Below are 20,225 nucleotides of genomic sequence, written 5' to 3' on the forward strand. Positions count from 1 at the left end.
AACCACTGGGTCTGAGGTAGAGTAAACTCACATATCTGGTGGCAAATGTTTATTGTTGTGCCCAGTGTGGTACTCCACCTCAGTCCCAGGAGGATTTACATTTCCAATGTAATCTCTCTGGGGTGGGCATAGACAGCTGAGCAGTACCTCAAAGCCAGGATGCACAACACCAAGTGCATACCATTCAGATGAAGGTGCCTTCCCATGAGAGCGTATGTTTTGTTCAACTGTAGGTGCAAGCCCCAGAGAGTTTATACCTTCTTTGGTCTGAGGTGGAGTAAACTCAGCATTTCTGGTGGCCACAGTTATTCTATTGCTGCACCCACTCTGGTAGAAAGATACTACCTCATGGGCACAGCAACAGAATATCATGGCCATCAGAAATGTGAGTTAATTTATACTCTACCTCAGGCCAAGGAGTTAATCTGAAAATCCACTTAGATTAAACCAGGAGTACGGAGTTAAGCACTTGAAACTGGAAGGAGTGTGACCAAAATGGACTCACATTCAAGACCGTGCCCAGGTCAGAATGTCCGGTGCCAATCTCGCACGCAAGCACATTTTGCCAAGTGAAATCAAAGGGCAAGCTTGCTGGAACAGGCAACTACAACCATGTGAAATGCACAGCACCAAAGTGTGTACTGTTCAGTTGTAGAGAGCTTACCCTTTGATTTCACTTGGCCAAATGGTCTTGCATGTGAAACTGTGCCCAAGTCGGTATGTCCAATGCCAATCTAGTATGCAAGGTCATTTTGGTCACACTCCTTCCAACCTCAAGCACTTATCTCCTTACTCCTGCTTCAAAGCACTTTTCTGTATTAGTGTGGATTTTTTAGTTTAACACACATTTTAGCACACATTTTTTGTTTAATTCGTTTTTTTAAATTCCTGTTTGACTGCATTCCCTTAGCTTACTGCATCCTGCGGGGAACCCCTGTTTTTAACATGGAATTAAGTAAATCCCATGATAAAATTTAACTTCAATATTAGCATGGGTTTTATTACATTGACCTCATATTGAGGAGGGGGGTGGGAATTGGGCTGCAGGCTCGCAGAGCACTTTTTTGTTGTTTTACAGTGATACTTAGCCTGATAAGTTTTAAAACATTTGGTTGATTAGCAAGCTATCTGACCATGCAAGGTTGGATAACTTAACATCCTAACCTGTTATATTCAAAGGTAGCCGGTTTGGTTTTTAAGTTTTCAGTTACATGTAGCCCAGGCAAGTATTTCAGTGGGATGTTTATCCTGTTGAATATCCGAGTCAAATTACCTGAATAACTTTAGCTAGATAACTTGTACATTTGCTGGCTTACTGAATATGGATCTTTGAGATTGCAATGTGTCTTTAAAAGTGAAAGTTGGAAATAAGTTGACACAAGGGGGTAGATTTTATAAAACTATGCCCTTGCGTACTTTTGTTTGTGCACCAGGCGCAAACAAAAGTACGCCGGGTTTTATAAAAATACGCGTCTAGCCGCGTGTATCTTATAAAATCCGGGGTCGGCGCGCAAAATCCGGGGTCGGCCACCGCCGCGCGATTCCCCGGCCCAGGAGCGATTTCGGAGGCTTCGGCCACGCCCTGAAACGCCCCCGAGCTGGAACCACGCCCGTGGCCACACCCCTGGAATGCCCACGGATGACGTGCCGCCGCGACACGCCCCCGATACTCTCCCGACACGCCCCCCCCCCCAGGAAAGCCCCGGGACTTATGCACGTCCCGGGGCTTGCACGCGCCGCCGAGCCTTTGCAACATAAGCTCGGTGCGCGCAGGGTGGTTTTGAAAGGGTTACGCACATAACTTATGCGCATAACCCTCTTACAATCTACCCCAAAGTGGTTTTAAGGCATTAGAAGAAGAGCAAGAAGAGGAGTAGCCTAGTGATTAGATCTGTGGGTTGTAAAAAGGGATTCAAACCTGCTGCTACTCCTTGTGACCTTGGGCAAATCACTTTAGTTTCCCTTGCCTCAGGTATAAACCCTAAGGGATCAAACTGGTACAATGTTTCAAAAAGTGTTCTTCAAGGATCTGCCGTGTCAGCTACGTTGTTTGATTGATACCTTATGCCACTATGCAAGCTTTTGGCAACACTTGGTGTTAATTTTAAATTGTATGTGAATGACATACATTTTTTCATTCCAACATCCTGGAAAGATACTTTTGAGTGCTTGACGATATGTCCATCAGCATTCAAGCAACGGCTTGAGCATCATAGGCTGATGCTGAACATCAATAAAACAGAACTATTGATTTTATCGCAGAAGGTCCTTGAAGATAGTCCCCAGACTGTGATTTTGATGGTCATTCATTTCCAATGTACACGGGAGTGTGTGGGCAGGATATGGGTGTGTGTTTGTTTGTTTGGGCAGGGTGTGCACTCTTTCCTTCTCACACCTCCATTTTGTCCCTTCCCCTCACTCACACTGTCCCCCTCATTCAAACACTCTCCCTCACACCTCACTTTGGTTCCCCTCTCCTCCTCACCCACACTCTCCCCTTCCCTCCACCTCACCCTGCTCCCTCCTTACCACCCTCAGTCCCCTTTCTCTCCTCTTCCACTCACCCTTCTACTCTGGCACTCAACTTCTTTCCTTTCCTATTCTAATTCATCCCTCCCTTCCCTTTCTCTCCCTCTCCCTCCTACTCTTTTACTCCCCTCCTACCTTGGGCTCAGACCATGTCTTCCTGGAAGCACCCACCAGCCTTGTTGATGCCATCATTCTTTTATTTTCTACTAGTGAAGCCTGGAAAACCTCACCACCCTTGCCACTGTCAGAAGCCCACCGGTGGTGAACCTGCCGCACATTATTCCACTGCCTAAATCTGCCCCACTGCTTTCGGGTGAGCACCATGATGTGCATAGGAGCCACAATCCTCACACAGAGATTCTTACATTTTTATAATATAGAGAGATATGATGCATTAGAACATTTAAAATAAATATATTTTGAAGTATAAGTCATTTAATTGGGTTTTATTGTGATTCTAGTTTGATACCTGAAAAAATACATTTTTTAATTTTAATCTCTTTTGTTTATTGTATCCAATTGTTTGTAAGAAAGCGCATGCAATAGGGTACCTAGCTTGCTAGAATATTCTCCTGCAATTGCCTGATTTTTATGGAGCAAATAATACCAGAAGCAAAACGAGGGGCAATGTGATGCTCATGGGAAAATACTAAGCAATATGGTATTGAGTGGTGAGATGACATGTTGCTTTGTTTGGGTTACTTTCCACTTAACATGTGCACTAGAGAGGACCCATCTGGCAACTGCCAAATAGGTTTTTAAACAGAGATGTGTTTGGAAAAGGGAAAATCCAACAATGACTCAGTGTCTCATCTGGGTCATAGTATTAGCATCTGAGCCATGGCTAAATAAAAAACAATGACGATAGATGACAGATTTCATTGACTGTGCTAAATTGATAGGCTGCAGTTTTCATGAAGTTATTATGTTGGATTCATGAAAGGAACTCACTATTGCTCCAGTATTTTTCTATAGTTAGTGCTAGAAAAAGAAGCTTAAAGTACATAATGTCGCCCTCTGATATAACTCAAAAGTGCAAATGCTTGAAATTTATCAGACTTGGCAATATCTCTTCCCCCAAATAACTCAGTTACGGAGCTATCTAGTGTGATGAAATTTGAAACACTTAGGGGTTTATGCACTAAAGTGCATGTGAGTACTTAATTTGCATTAATGGCTGCACTTGCTAAAGCGAAGGTTTTCAGGACCATGGTTGCAGGCATGTGCTAAAGTAATGTCAATGCCCTTGTTAATGAACTGATAAGATACAAATGTACACTAATCAACTTATTACACTCTAACATGGGATATGATAAGGCACATTAAATCCTGCAAAGTTTATCGTGGTCTCAGTGTCCCAAAATAACTCTCTGGAGGTTAACTTTAATGCAGGTATATTAACAGCAAGCAGGTGGCAAGCTATGGAAGGTCACACAGATACATCACATGATTTTACTCAGCATGCTTGCCCTGAAGCCATACTGGCTGTTCAGTTACAGGAAGCTTGCAGCCAACCACACAGATTTAGAAGGAGAAAAAAAGACAGGACTCATGGGAGAGGAACCTACATGTTGGAAGTCACAGGAAGGCATGCTAGCAATGATGTTAGTTTATTTTCCATACACACACACCACATTACCCAGAGGTGACAGCCTCTCAAAACCAATTTCTATAACTTCACCTGACTACCAAACCTGATGGGTGTAATGGACTACATGCATGAAGTGCTGTTTCCACCTTGTAACAAACTGCAAGTACTTTCATTCCCAGAGATGGTAACTTTCAAAAGGGCGCACATGTACATCGGCGTGCATCCAGAAACATGGCAATTTTATAACAATCACACACGTAATAAAATAGCCTTGGCACACATATGTATGCACCCAATTTTGCAAATGTGTGCACGCAGCTGCACAAAATCTGGTTTGAGCCACGCAACTAGGGGAATTTCATAACAGGTACATATCCATGCCATGACCAGTTTCACCAGTTCGTCCAGTCTAGAGCTAGGTCCTCCAAACCCTCCTCGTTCTTTATCCTGCACTCCCACCAGTTACCCTAGACCCTTAAACCGCTCAGGGATGCCTGTATTTTGTTTGTTTTTAACTTACACCTCCTCCAATGCAGAACTAAATTAACATAGCACTGCACCTGGCACGTGCCCAGCCACGTAGGTATTTACACACATATCTCTTGGTCCTGCTCTGGAATGCTCATGCCCCACCCACACCACACCCCTTTTACATTCAGAGTGAAATATTAGCATATGGGGAGATATGCATGCATGTTGGTGGTTTTTAAAATCAGGTGCACATGTGAATGTTCTGTATGCGTGCACATCTCCCGATCTTGGTGCACGCCCGGCTTTTAAAATTCACCTCTAAATGTGCAGGTGTTGTGTGATGCACACATGAACATTCTGAGTGTAGTACTGAGGTACCTGCGGTTCTGCCATGACTGTTATGCTGCATTTATCTGCCATCTTCTAAAAATTTGAGAAGGGCAGATATGGCTGAGGATAGCTGCTGGATAAGAAACCCCTCATTGTTTTAAAAACATAATTTTTTTTTAATATTCTGCTTTTTGCACTTTTTCAGCACTTCAAAGCATGTTCTGCCAGTCATATACATACCTAGGATACCTCACCAATATGATGTGATGCAGACGTATCATGTTTCACAAGAATATTTTCTCATCCTGGAGTAGAGAGGTACCTCTATATGGCATATTCTAAGCACATACTGTAACTGAAACATATAAGAGCTCCTATAATCTACTCACATGATCTTGTTTCTTTTCTATAGGTGATAGAAAATATGGGTGCCACACGGGATTCTTAAACCTGTAACTAAGCCTGAAGAGGTACAAGATGGCATACATGTCCACACTCTCTATCGTCAAGCACACTTTTGATATGTTAAACAAAATGGCTGAGATTGTGCTTGCCTGCTGCATCCTTCATAATATTACTGTCAAGTGTTGGGTCCCAGTCAGTATTAACTCAGATCTTGAGAACGATTCCCCCTTGCCTACCTCCATGTGTTAGGAAATCTAGTGCAATTGGGAGTCAAGTCTGTAGTGGGATCACTGTGGAGTGCTTTGCTCGTTAGTATTAGACATTTACTCAGATTTTGCAAGTAGTTTTCTTTGGAGAGGGTGGAGTGCAATCTGACTAAGCACAACCCCCCTTTCATTGCTCATTCCTTTTTCTGTAGGAAGCTGCTCCCTTTCTTTGCCCTTCTCTGAAGTTTCCTCCTTGGAGACCATACATTAGATAGTATATGGAATGAGTTTAGGGTAGGCCAGATTTTAGGGTAGGCGGTACAGTTCCTGTGCAGCAACCTCAGCACTTGGCTGAGCACTGTTCTCTGATCTGCACATACCTGGAGACTTATATTGACAACGGGCAGCCTGTGGAACTCAGGAGGACGGTCTTGTACATAAGACTTCCCTCAACTGGATCGTACCGGAAATGCAGTGGATCATCACTACAGGCTTCAGGGCCATGAAAGCAGTGTGTTTGCTGGTCATTTATTAGGTTTTCGTAGAGCATGCCCAAATCCACCCATGCAGCTCATGGCTACACATCATGGCTGCAAAATAGACGAATTCAATGAGGCAAATTTCAGGCTGGTCTAGGATTTTTAAGGTTGCCACCTCAGCTCCAGTTTACCTGGAGTGAGGTGGAAAGCTTAGCCTAGCCCTAGGTGGTCTATTTGACCATCTTAGCTTAGACTGAAAACCTCATCCTAACGCATTCTGGTAGAAGCAGGAATTACAAATAGCACAATGCATTGGAGTATAAAATCTAAAGGCAGGACAGGTTTACCGACACCCTAACTTAACTATGTCACTTGGGAGCTCTTTCACGTCCTGTTATTAAATGGGAAAAATATGGTGGGCCTGGGTCCTGTGCAGAATGTGACTGCACTCTGGTTCACATGAACAGGTGTCCCTCACAAAATTGTATTTGAGCGAGAACACTTTTCCCTTCCATCCCCAGGACCAGGACATGAATACTGATAGCTCAAGCACAACCTTATCAGGCGAGTGGGGTTGGGTAGTAGAGTACTTGGGGTCTGCACAGTTCAGCCAAACTATGAGTGACCGCCAGTGAGGAGGGAAACATGGAGTAGAAGGGTAGTGGTTTCCTGGTCATTGCTGAGCGTTTTTCCCTGCCTGGCATCTGCTCTTACTTCCTCTCCCTTATTCCTGTCCTCTGCCACCCCTTCCCATTCCCCCCCCCCCCTCAAGATTCTCTTTGTCGGCATCCTCTTTGCTCTTCTTCACTCACCCCATTGTCTGACTACTATCCACTGCCTCCTTTTTTCTCCTGCTGCTGCCCTTCCTCCTTTTGCTGTTCACCTGCACTTGCAATCTCTTCCTCTCCTCCATGCATTCAGTTCTTCTCCTCTTTTCTTAGTCCTCTTCAACATTTCTGGCCCTAGCATCTCTCACACCCGGCACAGAGTGTTGATTCCCACTAATTCCCTGCCACTCGTCAAGCTCTCTCCTGTCACGCCAAAGTGTTCCACTCTGTCATGCTCTACAGCTCTTGTCAGAGGCATGACTGGCGAGATAGAAACCACCAACACTTTTACAGAAGATTTCACGCCACAAGTCAGAGACCAGACAATTGGAAGGGAAACAATCAAAAGAAAAAACAGTCAGAGGCCAGCACAATCAACAAGTGACTTATAACTGAATTTCCCTCTCTGCAACTATCCTTTCTTTTTCAACTAAACCTTAAATCCACACCTAGTACAGAGCTTGCCACCCAGCTCACAGCACTGACAAGGAGGGGACAGCATTAAAGAGGATTTTATATTTCAGATAAGAGTAGAGGTGAAAACACTGCTAACTGCATGTCTCAGTTACAATATTGTGTGTTAAGGAACTTGCGTGCATGTTAACATCTACATTGACAAATTAATAAAAGTATTAAAAATTGCGGTTTTGCCTCAACTATATAAAAAAGATGAATCACAACTTATAAAGAACTTAATACGATTCCACACACATACCACCAAAAATAATTTTATGAGACCTTCATATATAGGAGGCTAGGATCACCAGTTTTATAATCATCGGTCTCTCATTTCAACAATTTTTGTTTTTTACTTTTTCTTTCAAATAATTTTATAGACCAAAAACATTATCATAGACACATGGGGGTAGATTTTAAAAAGCATTTACTCGAGCAAAACTGGTTTTTGCTCGAGTAAATACACTTTACTCAAGTAAGTGGGCTTTTCAAAATTGCTACAATATATGCCATTGAATTGTCCATAGGATTTACTCAAGTAAGTGCACTTTACTCGAGTAAATAGCTTTTGAAAATTGCTACGATAGTATGTCACATTTACATGCGTAACTCCTTTGAAAATGACCCCCTTATCTTATAGTCATTCTTAGGAAGGGTTATGAAAGCTTGTTGGAGAAAAGATATAAGCCCGGCACTATTCTGGTGAGGCATCAGTTCAGTTTGTGGCTGTGCAAGTTGGGTAATAGCACTTTATGTCTATAAGAGTGCTTCTGATCCTAGCCTCCTATATTTGATGGTCTCATAAAATTATTTTTGGTGGTATGTGAGTGGTATCGTATTAAGTTCTTTATAAGTTGAGGTTCATCTTTTTGATATAACATCTACACTGAGCCATTTTTGTAGATTGCTGGCCTGCCATATTAGGAATTACACTATGTAGCATATTACACGATAAGGTGGCTGTTAATACGTGCCTATTTTAAAAACCATTAATACATAGGAACCCTCCCCCCCATCCCCTACTCTGTGTATATTGCACCAAACTGAATATGCATGATTGCACAATGCATTATGACATTCTAATAACACTTTTATATTCTCACAATTACCTCATCTCCAAGTCTTCAGTCTCTTGTGGTATGAATTTGTACAAGGCGATATATGTGTCCAGTGATTCCTTACAAGGAATTCCCTGTAGTAAAAGACATGTGCGGAATTGTGACATTGTATTTTGAGCATCCTATTATAAATAAAATTTTAATCTTTAATGCAGGCTGATCTAAGCCGTTTCAATCTTTGATTTACTGTGGGATTTTTTTTTCACTCTTTCAGATTGCTTTCTTGTTTTATAAATAGTATTACATATGTCGTTTTTGCAGCTGTCACAAGATGCAGTTACAAAGGGCAAGGGAGTATATAAAAGAAGTATGTCCCCATGCCCATCCTGGGGACTCATAACTGTTGGAGTTGTCCTAGATCAGTGTTGCCCAACCTTTACAAGCCCAAGACACACCAATGAACATTAACAAAAAATGTTGCGTGGCACATCGACCACCAAGGGGCGTTTTGGACGCGCTACACTAACACCCGATGCAACTAGGCGATTAGTGAGTCCAAAATGCGTGCCCAAACAACTGCATAGCTGATAGCACTCATCACATGTAAATTCCAAGTAGATGAGACTATTAGTTATTACCTCCTGAAACAGAAAAATCCCACACACCTCTTAACGTGGTAAATTTACATCAGTCCCAGAGCTAGCGATAAGTCATTCCGCGAGTCATGGGCTTATGAAAAAATTCAAGATACTGTTCTCTGTGGTTCCTCTACAGAGGAGGACTAGATCTACTGCTTTTGGTGATTAACAATAAAGAGTTAATTAAATGGATCGATTACAAAAAGAAAATTTCTGGACGCACAATATACACACTGCAGGCCAATTTCACCCCTTGCTATTGTGCATGTATATTGTGCGTCCAGAAAAGTTTTTTTATTTTGTAATCGATCCATTACATTAATTCTTTCTTGAGCACCCATAACAATATGTAAGCTCAAAGCCACATCTCCTGGGCGCCCGATGCATTTGAGCGTTAGGGACAGACAATTTCTCCCTAGCGCGTCCATTTTAACATAGCAGCTCATTTAAATGTAGCATTGGGCACTCTGGAAAGTTTGCTCTGCACGCTTTAAAAAAACGGGCGCCCAGTTTGGACGTACATTTTTAAGCACATCCTATTGCATTGACCTGTCAGAGAGAGAGGGCAGAGACACAGATGAACTCTTCACAATGGGCTAGTTCCTTCTAGAAGGGAGAAGTCAATGTGACGTGGGCAGCTGGCTTGGTTATTTACCTTGGCTGCCTGAGCTCCTCCATTGCTGCTGCTCCCAACACTCAGAATGACTCAAATCCAGTGCTCAGTGCATACTCTCCCTGTCTCATTCAGCCTGGGGATATGACAGAGGATGAGAGAACTCAGAGGGGAAAGTTCAGGAAGGCGAAGATGAGGAAGTGCTGTATGCACTGTGTGCAGCGAACAAAGTGGGGCCCAGCTATTCATGCTCTGCATGCTGCCTATTATTTATCTATTTATTGATTTGACAAGCATTTTTAGACCGCAATATCGCAAAAAGGTCAATGCGGTTTACAAGCCTCCTAGCACATACATTAAATGCAAAATTTAATACTAACATTACAACATCTAGAGTCACCATGCTGAACTCTGCCTGCAATCTAATCTGTTTACCTCCCTTCCGGGAGCATCTATGATGATATACTCCCAAAATGCCTTTGGAACAGCCAGGTTTTTCAATAAGTTTTTAAAGACAGAAGTAATTGCCTCAATTCTCATTTTTTCCGGCATACTGTTCCACAATATTGGACCGGCCACAGAAAAATCACGGTCCCTAATTTCACCCAGGTGTGTCAACTTAACAGATGGAACTTCTAGTAAACCTTTGTTCTGTGATCAGCGAGATCGAGATGGAATATACATTCTTAAAGCTGCACCAAGCCACGGAGCGCAAACGTGACTGATCAGTTTGTGAATAAGCATAGGAACCTTATACTCGATTTGTGAAAATGGTTGGGGAAACACGGTCATCGATGACTGCTGAATGAGATCAGAAGGGAGAGAGCTTAATAAACACCACAAACATTAACAGGAACATTTTAGAAGCCCGGTGTGCGTAAAAACTGGGAGATATGCGCACAAGTCGTGCCAGCGCGAGCTGCATGGATTTTAAAAAGCGCCCATGTACGCACATATGCACACAAAAAAAATGTTCTCAAAAAAGAGGCGAGGCATAGGTGTGTTCTGGGCGGGGCATGGGCATTCTTGGATTTCTCAATGAAGTCAGTGTGTAAATAGCTAAACGCATAAGTGCATGTTGGGGTTCCTGCCGCATAACTATACTTCTGCTATGGATAGCATGTAAGTCAGAAAACAAAAAAAAGTAACGAAGTGAGCGGGGTTTTAAAGGTTGGGGTTAACAGGGTAAAAGGGAAGCTATTTAACTAGGGGGGGTTAGGAAGTCCTATCCCTTACTTGGGTGAACTAGAAAAAAACTGGGAAAACTGGTAATTTCGTCAGAGTGTCTACTAGAATCTCCCCACTTATGTGGTAGACACAGCATTTGCACGCATAGACAAGCACCTACTTAAAATTGCACAAATAATTTGAATTGAAACAGTGGAACTATCTTTTTTATATTTTCTTGAGAAAGTCCTTTTCTTTCAAAGAACATGATCTTATTGTAACCCCTTCTTGGCCACTAGATGGTGGCAGTGTGTCTTATGTGTTAAAAAGAAGGATCTTTCAGCTTGAAGGGTTCACCTATGGGTCAGAGGTGTTTTGAAGAGGTTTTTCTCTCTTTTATAATGGAGGACCTTAGAACTGAAAAGGTTGATAGAAAGTTCAAAGGGAGTATGTGTAATTTACTGGATGGACAGGGTAGTTTTTCGCCACAGGAAATGGAATAATTTGTGTTATAAAATATGCCTCCCACGAGGCACAGGTGGAATTTTTAGGAGTTCTTGTGAATTTTTGAGAGTTGTAGGAGTTTGGAGTTCTTTGGTGATTTAAAGCTGGTGCTCTCCTGGGCACCAGAGGAGTCTGAAGAAGGGTGGACTAAAGCAAGTGAGCAGGAGTTGGTCTGGGGGCCAGGACAGCAAGAGACTGTGTTCCTGTCTTGGAGCTCCAATGAAAGGACTGGGAAACTTCAATTGCCTGAAGGAAGGGGAAGAAGTTGTCTTGGGCCATTTCTGCCAAAGTTGTGAGTGATCTGGGATCATTACAAGAGAGATTCTATAATTTGTTTCTGGGACAACAAAAGCCCCAGGAAGCAAGGAACAGAGGGTTATCCTTGGGAGTGACATTTCTCTATATGAGATCGGAAGTTGGAGACTGAAATGAAAGAGTTTTGGACCTGGATTTTTTGTCTGCTATTTCTGCTGTTTTTCCTGCTGTATTTGTTTTGTAATGCAGAGCTGGTTAATTTTCCAAGTAAACTTTTCTCTTTTTTTTGGCGCATCAACATCTGTGTGGACTGTGCATTTATGTGAGATAACCTCTGCCCAGTTGGCCTTGCAGGAGAGCTTGTCCCCAGTCCATGGGACCCAGAGGTAGTATTTTCCCACTCTGGTTGAGTGAATCTAGGGCTCTCTGGGGATGGAAAGGTGACCTCCAGAAGAAAGGTGGTGGTGGTGGAGTTACATAATGTAAGCTGAAAATGCTCTCCATATCAGCAGTTTGTCATGCTGTTAATTACACAGTAAAATGTGTGTACACACATCTTGGGCATAGTAACAGACCCAAAAAGGGTTGAATTAACACAAATTTGAAACTAGTCAGCAATAGTGCCAGTCATTGAGGCTTCTATGAACTGGAATTAATGCCCTCTCTTCCAGCTGTGAAAGACATCAGCATTTGCAGAGGTCTAAACACACATTGAGGTCTTTGTAACTGGTGTACGGTTGGCCACAACTGCAAGTGCAAGAACATTTGTATAAAGATGAAATTCTTCTAAAGGGACATCCATCCATCCATCCAGGAATTATATCAAAATCATCCTAGGCTTGATTTAAGTGATTTTTGAGGAATCAAACATTTTGATTGCCTCTTTCTGTCCACTTCTCTGTTCTCTTCAGGACAGGAGGGGTAAGGGTGGGGGTGGGAAGGGGGTAGAGGAGAGGAACAACAGTATGACAGATATTGGATTAGGAAGCAGAGTACCTCTTATCTCAGCCTCACTCCCTCCTGTTGCCTGCAGGCTGTTTACAGGGCCAGAGTGTCCAATAGGCGAACTAGGCGGTCACCTATGGTGCCGAAGCTTAGGGGGCACCAAAGAACAGCCATGTGGTGCCGCGAGCGGAGCCTTTCCCAGTTGCCGCAAAGAGGAGCAAAGATTCGTCAGGCCGCGAGCAGCACACACAGTCGGCAGTGTGAAAGAGGTAGAAGTCGGGGCAGAGACCAGCAGGAGCAGCGTGGCACAGGGCGATGTGACAGGGGGGTGGCAGGCGCAAGACAGAAGTCGCCCTTATCCAGGCCCTGACTGTTTATCAGGGGAAGGGCTGGAGCAGGAGCTGAGAGATAGCTGAGACTGACACTCCACTGCTTTCTTCAAATGATTGAATTAAGGGATTGGGAAACTTCACTCAAGAATGTTGGTTGTATGGATTGTCAGTTATGCAGCAACAAGCTACTTATGTGTTTTCTCCTGGAGTCTAGAGTCACTGGTTATGACTCGTTTACCTAAAGCAGTCTGAAAATAGTGTTAGCTGAGTTGCTGGACTGTTCCATCCACCACCCGGTTTTAACCCTCCTAAACCATCTCGCAGCTGGGGCCCCTTAAAGCACAGGCCTGATGTCATTTTCCAGCACCTCCCGATCCCGATAAAAAGTGGCTCTTTGAGTGAGTGTCTGACCTGCTGGACTGTTCCATCTGCTACCCGGTCTTAGCCCTCCTAAGCCATCTTGTTGCCAGGGACCCCTCAACGCACGGGCCTGACATCATCTGCCTGTGCCTCCTGGTCCTGATAAGAAGCAGCACTTTGTGATACACCACCATCGGTGTGCCCTTTTGTTCGGATTTTGGCCGGTCTGTAGTTGTCTTTCTGGAGATTCTCCTCATCTGTGTTAGGATTTGTAGGTATGTGGGCCCTGGGCCGAGGTGAGAGATGGTTCTGCCCACAGGGAGGAGCCCTGAGAGCCTCACCATTGGGAGGCGAGGTCTCAGCAGATGTCAGACACAGCTGTGGAATAGTCTTTATTAGAGAGAGAGAGAAGGGCACTGCCTGAGGAGCAGGGAGTGCAGGAGAAAGACACAGAATCTGTGCAGTGGGGTATACCCAGAGGGAATACCTCAGTAGTAGAAATCTGGTAATGTTCCACAGAGCGGGGTACACCGATGAGGTTTCTCTGTAGTGATGACTCGGTTGTGGCCTGCAGCGCAGGGTACACTGAAGGGGTTCCTCACTTAGAGATGGTACAGTAGTGGCCCGCAGCACTGGGTACACCAGTGAGTTTCCCACTGGAGATGATACAGCAGAGATCCACAGTGTGAGGTACACCGAAGATGTTTCCCACCAGAGATGGTACAGTAGTGGCCCACAGAGCGGGGTACACCGGAGAGGATTCTAGACTAGATATGGTATACTAGTGGTCCGTAGAGTCAAAGTACTCACAGTAAAGTGTGTTCCAGCGGAAGCCTCGGGAAACGGGGATAGGCAGTAGTCCAAGGCAGAAGGCCCTCCGAGGAGAGGATAGCCAGAGACAAGGAAGGGCCCTCGAGGAGCGAGTACTCAGAGCATCTCTTGCCAAATGTGCAGGAACTGGAACAGGAAGTCTGTAGTGAGCGAACTCGTTGCCAAGTTGGAGTGTAGATGTCGTCAGGAGGGGACGCCCCGAGGTTCCCGCCATGATGTGCTTAAGACTGGCCCATGCGCGCGCGCCTAAGTGATCCTGAAGGCAAGATGGCGGTTGGCAGCGCCCATGCTGTCATGGGAATGCCAGGCAGGTCAGCGGTAGCTGGCGGAGGCTGCCACTTTCCCCAATGGTGTCAATGCAGTAAAGAAAGAGGTGAGCATTAGTGGTCGCAGCCGTCTGTGACCGACGGGCGTAACAATCTGACTAGCTCTGAAATTCATCATATTCTTCCCTTTCCATGGGTAAGAGGAAGGGACGGCTTTGGCATGTTTAATATATTCCTTCTACATCTACTCAATGAACAATTCCGCTGATGCTAGCAGAGGTGTTGGAGCTTCCATCTTAGGGGGTTCCCTTGTTGTTGGTACTGCCAAAGGGATGGCAGATATTCACCCAGAGGATGGAACCTCACTTAGCCCCTATCCTCTTTCTCCACCAGTGGCACCTGTTTCCAGGGATGGAGATTCTTCATTGTCATCATTTCCTGGACCTGAGGTTAGTGCTTGTGTGCCCTTGGTTGTAGGGGAATCCTTGTGTGATACCTCGTTTTTTTCTATGCCACAGAGGTCTAACATCAGCCTGGATGATGTTTGGCGAGCTATAGTGAACTTGGACAGATCTTCACATAACTAATTTGGAACTGTTTCCTCTAGTGTTGAGGTTATGGGGGGGTTCAAATTTCTGCTCATCAAACAGTTCTTGGGGGTCCCGATACTAGAATTAAAGTGTTGGAATCACAGGTTACATCCTTTCAAGAGTTTAAGGCTTTAGTTGCCAAGGAAAGTTCAATTGTTAATAGAAAGCTTGAAATCTTTGAAAATAAGTCTGATTGCTTAATTTTCCTCAGTCTTCCTTAATTGGCCCTTGCTTAAGAGATACTTGAAAAAGGTGTTGGGGTTATGTGAAAACTCTCTCCCCTCGTTTTACCTTCCTAATAAAAAGAACGATAGTTCAGCTGTTGGGGTACCTGTCCTTTCCACTGTTTTTGATTTGACTAGCTTCCTGGAGCAAACCCCTGAAGTAATATTTGAACGGACTACCTTATTAATCACATGTGTTTCTGAAATACATTTTAATTATGCGATTATACTTCTGTAATAAGGATGCTGTTTTTCTTGGACAAAAGGTATGGATTTTTCTAGATGTGTCATGACAAACTCAGTTTAGAAGGAGAGAACTTTTATCCTTTCAGGTAACTGTTGTTAATTTGGGTGGAGATTTTTCATTAGGTTAACCTGCTAGGTGTATAATTAGACTGGATAACAATCCATATATGTTATTTGATCCCTCACAACTGAAAACACTATTAGGTGGGAAACTCATCTACCCCAGAATAGAAGAACAATGGCTTGTATACTTGTGTAATAATCTCCATTTATATAGCTTTTCTTTGATGTATTAGTTTTCCTTTTCCTGATGTCCCAAGCAGTCCTTTTTCAGCTTCTATTGTAGTTCTCTGTGGGATATATATATATATAATAATGTTTTTGTTGCTGCTGCTATTGTATTCTTTTATTTAAATTCCTTTCATATTGTATTCTTTTTTTTCCTTTTTCAAGCTAGCTGCTTATGTATAATTTGTAAGCAATAAATAAAGAGTATAAAAAAAAGAAAAGTGTTAGCTACTCACAAACATAAAAAAATGTTTAATTTATGTTATTTACACACATTTGCTCCAATTACAAAAAGAAGCCTGTGCTGTTTAAAAAATCATTGCTAGACATTATTTATTCCACCATATCTGTCCTTTTTACCACTTGATTAAAACTGAAAGGACAGCAAAAATCCATCGCTGATTATTTGCTATTTATCTCTAGTCAGTGCTGTTCTACTAGATTAAATGTTGTCATCATCCAGAGTACCCGGTGTGATGTGCAGTGACTGCATCTCCAAAGGTAAACCTGCCTTTATATTTAGTTAATTCTATGTATAATATTGTAGAAAGTAGACCTGGCATTAGAGGCCTAGAAATACTTGGGGGCAGATTTTAAAAGGGTTTCGTGTGTAATATATGCACGTAACCTTTTTAAACCCCTCCTGCACGCGCCGAGCCTATTTTGCATAGGTTCGGCAACGCGCGCAAGCCACGAGATGCGCGTATGTCCCAGGGCTCGAAAAAGGTGCCGGGCGTGGGTGGTCCGGGGCGGGGCATGGGCATGGCCAGAGGCCTCCGAAGGCCTGCTAGGCCAGGGGATCGTGCGCCAGCACTTGACCGGCGCGCACAACCTACGCCTGCCCAGAGGCAGGCATAACTTAAATAATAAAGGTGGGGGGGGGGGGATTTAAGTAGTGCTGGGGGGCGGGTTAGATAGGGGAAGGGAGGGGAAGGTGGGGGGGGGGTGAAAGGAAAGTTCCCTCCGAGGCCGCTCCGATTTCGGCGCGGCCTCTGAGGGAATGGGGAAAGCCATCAGGGCTCCCCTAGGGCTCGGTGCACGCAAGATGCACAAGTGTGCACCCCCTTGCGCGCGCCAAGCCTAGATTTTATAACTTGCACGAGCATGTTATAAAATTGGGCTTAGATTTGAAAATCTGGCCCTTGGTATGGCAACTAGTTACCCATCTAGAATTTAGCCAAATAATAAAGGGGCATTCCGAAGAGGGGTTGAGTTATCCAGCTAACCTAGCTGAATATTGGGTATATCTGGCTAGGTTAGCCAAATGACATTAGACTTGCTTCAGAGCAGTCCTAAAGTTATCTGCCCTCATGTGGCAGAATAACTCACTACTTACCTGGATATCTTCAGAGATATCCAAGTAGTGCACCTTAGGAAGAAATAAAACCTAAATCACGGGCCCCTGGCCCCATGCCCACCCCACCATCACCACATATCTCTTTCCACCCCCCCCCCCCCCCCCCATGCCCCAACAAGCAACTTGGGAAACTTTAAAACTTTCAGCACATTTTTGCCGCTGACCCGGGTCTCCCTTCCTCCCCCCCCCACTAAAAAAACCTTAAAATGTGCCTCCTCTGCCTCCCCCCACTGTCATTCCCTCTCCTCCACCCCTGCCTGTCACCCTCCCACCCACCCATTACTTCCATGAATGGTCCCTCCTCTGTGTGCCAGGATTGCTGTTCTCAAGGATCCCAGATGCTTCCTGCGTAACTTTAGTATGTAACAGACTAAGTTACGCAAGAAGCGGCCGGGATCGGTGAGAACAGCAATCCTGGCACACAGAAAAGGGGCCATTCTTGGTGGTAAAGGGTGGGTGAATAACTTGTCCACTAAACGGCCTACTAAATATTGGCCTCCATATTAACCACATTTATTTAATTATGCTGATATTTGTCATAACTTGCATTTATTGAATGAAGTAAAGTTGAAGTTGCTTTATTTTACTTCATGGTTATTTTCTGCTATCCTGGAGGGTGGATGTGCTGCGGTCTAGGAGGTTGTTTTGTAGGTGCTGCAGATCCATAGAAAAAAAAAAATCCGGATTCATGCAGCCTGTAAACTGAAGATTGTGCGGAACTCTGCAGGGCATGGAGCAGAGGATCTGGAAATTCACTGTCTTCTCCCCCTTTCAAGGTAAAAAAATATCTACGTATTTTGCTCTGTATCTGTGCTCAGAAAATATTTGTTTTCTAATGTGACCCTTCCTGATGAACAAAATAATTAGAGGGGGCATTATACAGGAAGGGAGGTTGGGGGTGACAGGTGGAAGAAATGAAAGAAAGAGCTTGAATGTTTGCTCAGGCATATGAAATTTGGAGGAACAGTGAGAGAAAACCACAAATTAATGGTGAGAGCATGAAGATATCACTTCATCAGGCTTTGCTAAACCCTAACAACTGCAATAGGGCTGCACTAATCACAGCCATGATTAAATCATCACTACCCTGGGATAACCTGGCATGGTTACATTCCTAACATATTGGTATGATTGTATCAGACTTCCAAAAAGACTGGGGTAACCTGCACAGAGCAGAGGTTACAACTCTAACAGTGGCGGACCAGCAGTATCAGACTTCCAAGAAGGCTGAGATAACCTGAACGGAAAGACCAAGACCAGAACAAAAGCACCAATAAGCATAGGAAGGCCAGATGTTTTTGGACAATGGCCTCGCTAGTTTTAGTGGCTGTATGGATGTTACAGGCTTGGTAGTAAGAAATGGAAGAGCGTCTGGATGCTGAATTATTTAAAGGGCTGTAAGAATTAAAGGGCAAGGTGTCAGAGCCTGGAATAGCCTACCAGTGGAGGGGGGGGGGGGGGGGGGCCAGCACTTGAAGTGTAATCTGGACATGCTTGGGCATGATATGGAAGGAAGGGACAGGGTTAAGATGTCAAATAAACCTAGTGACACAGCAGGCCATGAGGTAGCCAGGTTCATACCAGCAGGCCACTACCCCCCAGAAATAAACTGGTTGGTCATGGCCAAGTGCAGTTCAGAAAGATAATATGGAGAAAACAAGGGGCAGATAAAGAGAGTATGTTCTACCAACATCACTGGTCAACAACCAAGCCAGTGGCAGCAGATTAAACCTCCCCAGAAACCAACCGGGTAGGTTCCAGCAGGTTGATGGTGGCCAGTTACTGTCTAAAAAGGCCATGGGGACCTAGGTGGCTAAATATTTGGGCAACATCTTGGTAGCTGCTTGGATTGTTACATGACTTGTACGCTCATATGCCAGGGAACAAAATAGGAAGACAACAAAAACTGATGTGAATAAAAAGCAATATCGTACAATAGGGATGTGTACAATTTTTGGTTTGGTAAATTCTTTCATTTTTGTTTTTTTTCATTTGGATTTGGTTCATTTAATGTTTTTTTTTTTCAGTTCAGTTTGCCAAAGCAAAAAAAAAAAATTAAATTAAAAAATCCATTAAACAAAAATTAATAAAAATAGAGCCTCTGGTGGCACTGGCCGGGCTATCCAGGGCCAGGATAGCCCAGGCTCAATACCAAGGCCTATTCCCACACTGGATCTAAGCTTCTGCACTGGACCAGGCCCCAGCATGGACAGAGTCTAAGATTTAGATTTTTATTCTGCTTTTTGGCACTTTAAAGTGTACATCAAAGCAGATTATATTCAAGTACTATAGGTATTTCCCTATCCCCATAGGGCTTACCCGAGGCAGCATAAAGTGAAGTGACTTGCCCAAGACCACAAGGAGTGACAGCAGGATTTGAACCCTGGTTTTCCTGGGTCATAGCCTGCTGCTCTAAACACTAGGCTACTCCTCCACCAGGAGCATCCTTTAATACTGCAACAAGGCCTCAGTGCAGGGCCCCAGTGCCAGGCTCAGGGACCAGGTCTGGTCCTGTTGGAGGCCCTTTTTTTAATGCGACAAATACGAAAATATCCACAAATTCAGGGTATTTTTGTAACAGGCTATATTTGGTTTGTTCCTTTCAAACCATCCAAAAATAGCCTCATTTGTTACATTTTTTTCATTCATTAAAAACAAATGCACATCCCTATCCTACAAGTGGCTAATGGCAGGGATATATCATTGGCAACACCGACCAGAATAATTGCATAGACTGGATAGTGTTGTTGGTCTATTTTTGCCATCTTCTACTGTGTCATTATGTTACAATCTGTATCACATTCTCCTTTTTTCATGAAAAAACTTAATTACAATTCTTTGAGACATACTTAAATTTCACTGAAAATTGCTGCTGTGCACCTAATCATGCTACACCAAAATCACAAATGAGCTGAGATTCTTCTGCTTATTTGTGATTTTGCTTAATTTTTGTGAATGGCTTCACAAATGCAAAATTATTTGTTGAAAAAGGTCAAATAGCACATGTTAAAATTTGTAAGTATTGATTACCTGCACTATTTGACATATGTTTCATTATGCATACATATCAGCAATCTACCTGTGTATTCTACCTGTTTTATAAACATACACATGTATATTTTACATGCAAAGAAAATAGAACTTGTTTTCCTAAAACTCTGATTTATATGAAGTAAGTATATTTTAAAAAATGCACACATAATTGAAATTACCAGTTTGCTGACACCTCCACCAGTTCATCAAGACCATCCTAGTAC

At 43.6% G+C, this 20,225-nt stretch overlaps 1 protein-coding gene across 1 annotated transcript in view; it reads right to left on the reverse strand.

The window, feature by feature from the left end:
- LOC115084618 (SH3 and cysteine-rich domain-containing protein-like) overlaps positions 1 to 8,480 on the reverse strand; it is a 41,032-nt gene extending 32,552 nt beyond the window's left edge. Inside the window, exon 1 of the mRNA XM_029589705.1 lies at positions 8,404 to 8,480. Coding sequence (XP_029445565.1) covers positions 8,404 to 8,408 — 5 coding nt within the window. The 5' untranslated portion in view covers positions 8,409 to 8,480. The remainder of the gene's footprint in view (positions 1 to 8,403) is intronic.
- Between the last annotated feature and the right edge of the window lie 11,745 nt (positions 8,481 to 20,225).

This window comes from Rhinatrema bivittatum, chromosome 2 (assembly GCF_901001135.1).
Source record: "Rhinatrema bivittatum chromosome 2, aRhiBiv1.1, whole genome shotgun sequence".
NCBI lineage: Eukaryota > Metazoa > Chordata > Amphibia > Gymnophiona > Rhinatrematidae > Rhinatrema > Rhinatrema bivittatum.